General features: G+C 32.4%; 1 protein-coding gene and 1 long non-coding RNA gene across 2 annotated transcripts; one reads left to right on the top strand and one right to left on the bottom strand.

The window, feature by feature from the left end:
* Window positions 1-302: 302 nt before the first annotated feature.
* LOC107954999 (glucose-1-phosphate adenylyltransferase small subunit 2, chloroplastic) lies at window positions 303-3,753 on the top strand. The gene is made up of 10 exons (XM_016890695.2): window positions 303-827; window positions 959-1,255; window positions 1,345-1,614; window positions 1,690-1,869; window positions 2,045-2,148; window positions 2,234-2,345; window positions 2,436-2,534; window positions 2,622-2,741; window positions 3,118-3,260; window positions 3,533-3,753. The coding sequence occupies exons 1-9, from the start codon at window positions 564-566 to the stop codon at window positions 3,232-3,234; spliced, it is 1,563 nt and encodes a 520-aa protein (XP_016746184.1). The 5' UTR covers window positions 303-563; the 3' UTR covers window positions 3,235-3,260; window positions 3,533-3,753.
* LOC121219538 (uncharacterized) lies at window positions 3,469-4,268 on the bottom strand. The gene is made up of 2 exons (XR_005916374.1): window positions 4,102-4,268; window positions 3,469-3,990 (listed from the first exon to the last, which is right to left on the bottom strand). It is a non-coding gene; the product is annotated as an uncharacterized lncRNA (long non-coding RNA).
* Between the last annotated feature and the right edge of the window lie 1,617 nt (window positions 4,269-5,885).

Below are 5,885 nucleotides of genomic sequence, written 5' to 3' on the forward strand. Positions count from 1 at the left end.
TTAATTTAAATATAAAAACTCAACAATTAAATTATCTCCTCCATCTAACTTTTAATTAATTACTATTTCAAATACTTCATAAAACCATTTGATAAAATGTAACATTAACATTAATAACACTTTAACAACAACTCTTTGAAAACTTAATATATAATTAGTATTAAAAAATAATAAATTATTTACAAATAGAAAAAGCTGCACGAATAATCTCAACTAATTTACGCTTCTAATTGTATTATTTTGATATAAATAAAAAAATCTTAAAAATTATAGTAAAAATATATATTTTAATTAAATAATGTGATCTCAGTTTACTAGGAAGATGACAGCCACCCAATTATTCTTCACTGCCGAAAATGATTTTTTTTCTTATAAAATACAAAACTAAAAAGATTATGAAATCTCAGACAAGCCCGTGAATAGCGACAGAAGCATTCTAAAATGAGCTAGTAAATTTACAAAGACATTAAGGGCAATTCCATTGCTGAATTCCTCGTCAATTTCAGATCTTTTTTTTAAAGCTGCTGTTCCATCCTCATATCATTCCCGTAAACTTTCCCGACATGGCTGCTACAGCTGCTTTGAGATTGATTACTACTACTAAGTCCTCTTCCTCATCCAATGCTGCTTCAATTTCTCCCTCTAGCGGTATATTCTTGGCTCCTCGAACCTTGTCATTCTCGGCTTCTGCTCTATCAGGTGATAAGCTTGTTTCCAAAACTGTTACTTCTTCCCGGCAAATGAAACGAACTCCTTTCATCATTTCACCGAAAGCAGTTTCCGATTCTCAAAACTCTCAAACATGTTTGGACCCCGACGCTAGTAGAGTAAGCTTTATGTTTATCACTGTTTCTGACATGCTCAAAGATCTAAGCTTTTTTTTTTAAATATGCATTTTGATGAAAATGTGGGAAATTCTTTTTGTTTTTGGAAATTTTTGTGATTATTATTTTGGCAGAGTGTTTTGGGGATTATTTTGGGAGGTGGAGCAGGGGCAAGGCTTTACCCACTAACAAAGAAGAGAGCTAAGCCGGCTGTTCCATTAGGAGCAAATTATAGGCTAATTGATATTCCGGTTAGCAATTGCTTGAACAGTAATGTATCAAAAATCTACGTTCTCACTCAGTTCAATTCTGCTTCTCTCAATCGTCACCTTTCCCGTGCATATGCTAGTAACATGGGTGGTTACAAGAACGAAGGGTTCGTCGAAGTTCTTGCTGCTCAGCAGAGTCCTGAGAACCCAAATTGGTTCCAGGTCTGTTGTTGATTATATCACTCAAATGGATTTTAAATTTGGTACTTCTTTGGGTTTTGATTTGCTAAAATTTGAGTTTGAATGTACAGGGGACAGCAGATGCGGTGAGGCAGTATTTATGGTTGTTTGAGGAGCATAATGTTTTGGAATTCTTGGTTCTTGCTGGGGACCATTTGTATAGAATGGACTATGAAAAGTTTATCCAGGCGCATAGAGAGACTGATGCTGATATCACTGTAGCTGCATTGCCCATGGATGAAAAACGGGCTACTGCTTTCGGTCTGATGAAGATTGATGAAGAAGGGCGTATAATTGAATTTGCTGAGAAACCGAAAGGGGACCAACTTAAAGCTATGAAGGTAGAATCTTTATTCGGATACGGATTTCATGCTGTTATTGTTTTTCAGGTTCTGAGTTTGATGGTGTTGTTTTAGGTTGATACAACAATTTTAGGTCTTGATGATGAGAGGGCAAAAAAGATGCCTTACATTGCTAGTATGGGCATATATGTTGTTAGTAAGAATGTGATGTTGGATCTTCTTAGAGAAAAGTTTCCGGGTGCCAATGATTTTGGAAGTGAAGTCATTCCCGGTGCTACTTCCATTGGGATGAGGGTAAGTATGCTTTTCATATATCCCTTCATCTGTATGGCTGTTACCTTTATCAAGCTCATTGTTAGAATTTTATGCATGATGGGATTCAACTATGTTGCCACATTGATCTTTTCTTCACTTCATGGAGAAATAGTTATACTTGTTCGGAGTTCTAATTGCTTTTAAATCCATGTAGGTGCAAGCTTACCTGTATGATGGCTACTGGGAGGACATTGGTACCATTGAGGCATTTTATAATGCAAATCTGGGAATTACCAAAAAGCCAGTGCCAGATTTCAGGTTGTTTTAGTTCATCAATGCATTATTATTATGACTAGTTGATGATAAAATTAATTACCTTTATGGTTTTGATCTTTCTTCCTAGCTTCTATGACCGATCGTCTCCAATCTACACCCAGCCTCGATATTTGCCTCCATCCAAAATGCTTGATGCTGATGTTACAGATAGTGTTATTGGTGAGGGTTGTGTGATTAAGGTCAGTTCCTTGGGGCTATGTCAATACTCTGCCTATGGAAGTTAGACAATTGATGAGAGTTAATCATCATGGTATTTTGGTTAATTGCAGAACTGTAAAATTCACCATTCTGTTGTTGGTCTTCGATCTTGCATTTCTGAGGGCGCAATCATAGAAGATACCTTACTGATGGGAGCAGATTATTATGAGGTATAATGGCCTGAAAATAATTAGCTTTCTTTTATATCTGACACATACTATTGCCTCTGACAATATCTTCTCTTTTCCTTCGTCCAGACTGATGCTGACAGAAGGTTTCTTGCTGCAAAGGGAAGCGTTCCAATTGGTATTGGAAAGAATTCGCACATCAAGAGAGCCATTATTGACAAGAATGCTCGAATTGGTGACAATGTGAAGGTTGGTTTTTTTTTTTTTACCTTACATAAATTTAGTCATTTACTATGATTTTTTTGTGGTCTCAGCACAGTAGTTAAACCCTCAGGGAGAGATATGAGTTTCAGTCCCTAAATTCTCACCGGCACCTTGGTGCTGCTTTCTTCTGCATGGAACTTAGTCTAGCATAAAAATTCTTCTCCTCAGCTCTTTTCCTAGATTTAGCATAAAAATTCTTCTCAAGGCAATAGTACAAAGTTCTTAACTGAATGCCAACAAAAAACAAAGGGATTTATTGCAATAACAACTTCAAGAACATTTTATCCCATCTAAAAGATCTATTTTTATTAGATTTCCAAGGTTAAAACGTTGACAATGAATGTTGCATTTTTTTTTTCAGATCATTAATAGTGACAATGTGCAAGAAACTGCAAGGGAAACGGATGGATATTTCATAAAGAGTGGGATTGTGACAGTAATCAAGGATGCCTTAATTCCTAGTGGAACTGTAATCTGAGGAAGCTTACATTACCACTGCTTAAGGTACTGTTCCAATAGCCTCAAGAAAGTATGCAATTGCACATCTTCCACCTTTTCTTATATCTGATGTAATTTCCCATTGTGATGTATATTTTTAGGTAGTATAATAATATATTAAATAGAGAGACGACCTTCGGAATTATGCTACAAAGTTCATGTGTCAGCTTAAATAAAATAACAACTTTATTCCATAATTTGTCTGCAAATTTTATGTTTTACCAGTGTTATTGTGCCTTTCGGAGTGGTTGCTTAGATAAAAGCTATCTTAAATGCAGGATTGGCATGGCCATGGAGAACATTCCAAAGATCATGCACTGCCGTTTAGCCCTTAATGCAAAAAAAAAACTAGTGATATATGTATGCATGTATCTGATGGACTACACAATTAATGTAAAACCCATCTTACAGAGATAAAGGGTTAGAATTTTGTACCTATGAAGAAGTATCTTTTATTATTATATATTGAAGATAGAAGGTGGAAGGGTCTTTACTATTATACAACAGCTTTAATCTTCGTTTTAAAAGGATTTAACTTCAAAAGGTGAAAGCCATATTTAGTAGAGAACAACAGATGGAGATTACCTGAATTAGTAGGGAATGAAATACGGATTTTGTTCTCGTTTTTCTCAGCTCTTAGGGGTTTGGCCATGGCTGCCATTAGGGTCTGGGGAATTCATACCTATCGGAGGAAATGGCCTCAATCTCCGACGGTATATATCACTCTTCAAACTGCCTGTTATGTGCACAAACCCAAAAATTACAAGGACATACACCTGACAATTCATTATTCTTTTTGTGATTGTATATTTTCATGTGTCAACGATAGTGTTTGACAAGGGGGTACCTTGGATAACTGAGAAGTGGGGAATTCTTGCTTCAACTAACACACACCCTGAATTCCCCGTTGATAAAAGTAGAGATGCCAAAAGCAGCGCAAAGATAAGTGGTGAGTTGTTATCTTTGGAGCACCTTTTCATTGTTTTCTTACTTACAATAGCAGCAGTAGTGTTCATGGTGTTTGATTGAAGCCTGGCTCAGTATTTATACATAACAGAAACCTCCCCCTTCACCTTGTTCAATGCCCATGAATTTTAAGCCTCGTTATTGAATTTAATGTCCATTAAATTAGCGCGTCTTGACTCATTGAAAACAAGGAAAAAGAAGAGAAAAAATGGCTAATTATTGACCCTTCCAATCTTGTTGGAAGTTTATGAAAATGTTGGTATATTGGTATGGGAAGCTTTAAAAAATTGATATGTGTCTCGTTTTTTTAAATATATATATTTTAATATTTTACTATTCTCTTATAAAATACTTATTAACCTCTAAATTTACTTGTGGAGTCTAAAACTTCTACTAAGTAATTCATACTTATTATGTGACATATACAACACTCAAGATTTAATGTAAAAGAGCCAAAATATTTTAGGTATTTTTTTTATATATTTAAAATATCTTTGAACTTTGTATGATAGCTTGATAGTTAAGGTGTTCACTGTCTTAAATGTGGCTTGGGTTTGAATCACGCTAATTGTGTTATTGTTAGGGTTTTACCCTCTTCTTATAATTCACAAAAAAAAAGGTCTTTCATCCATTTTGTTATATATGAAAATTAATTTTTTTAAGGCTAGTTTATTTTTTCCACCTTTATTTATCTACAATTAAATATTGACATAATAATTTTTTTGACTTTCTAACTTTACAAAAAACTTATTTATCTTCCATTTAAATTTTTTTAACCTTTTTAACCCTTAAAATTTATGTTTTTTTTTTGTCAAATCACCCCAAAATGAATGGAAAGATTAATATTTTTTTTAACTTTGTTGACATTGCATGTACATGGATTGTCACATGGACATAAACATTTAATTAATTTTTTAAATTTAAAAAAATCAGAACAACATAAAAATTATTTTAAAAATTAGATATCATTAAAATTATTAGAAAAAAAAATTTAAAAATCATAAAAAATATATTTTTAATATTTTTATTAATTAAATGCTAATGTTTTATATATTTTATAATTCACATGAATGTCATGGTAGCAAATTAAATAAACAAATAAATTTCTATCCATTTTAAGATGATTTGACAATTTAAGTGTTAAATAAGATAAAAAAAATTAAATTAAGGGCTAAAATAACTTTTATTGTAAAGTTGGAGAGAAAAAAATCATAAAGCCTTAAATATTTTCATTGGTGGTGGTCGGTGATTTTAGCCTAGTTTAGTTTAGTTTTTCATTTTCTATTAATTTTTTTAGGTCTCCATCTGTTTCTAGGAAATAGAGACTATTTCGGTTTTTATTTCCTTGAAAAATAAAAAAAAAATTGAAGAGATTTTATTTGATTGTAAACTTTAAAAACGTTTTTTGAAAAATGAAAATAAATATACATGAAAATTAAAAAAAATAAAAAATTGGTTTCACTATTTTCACTAAAAAAATTGTTTTTCATAATTTTCAGTTAAAATTTTAAAGTGGTCTTCCATTATAACTTTTAGGATGTGTTTGCTTCACGAAAAATGATTTACGAAAAATATTTTCTGCATTTTTTTATGTTTGGTTTATGAAAAATAATTTGGTCAACAAAAAATGATTTATAGGTAAATGAAAAATAAACTTATTTTCTT

This window comes from Gossypium hirsutum, chromosome D07 (genome assembly GCF_007990345.1).
Source record: "Gossypium hirsutum isolate 1008001.06 chromosome D07, Gossypium_hirsutum_v2.1, whole genome shotgun sequence".
NCBI lineage: Eukaryota > Viridiplantae > Streptophyta > Magnoliopsida > Malvales > Malvaceae > Gossypium > Gossypium hirsutum.

What these genes read in the sequence shown, in the direction of transcription:
- LOC107954999 (XM_016890695.2), top strand. Translation starts at nt 564, where the DNA reads ATGGCTGCTACAGCTGCTTTGAGATTGATTACTACTACTAAGTCCTCT. An exon ending in ACCAACTTAAAGCTATGAAG is followed by an intron (nt 1,615 to 1,689) that starts GTAGAATCTTTA and finishes GTGTTGTTTTAG; the next exon opens with GTTGATACAACAATTTTAGG. An exon ending in TGGGAGCAGATTATTATGAG is followed by an intron (nt 2,535 to 2,621) that starts GTATAATGGCCT and finishes TCCTTCGTCCAG; the next exon opens with ACTGATGCTGACAGAAGGTT.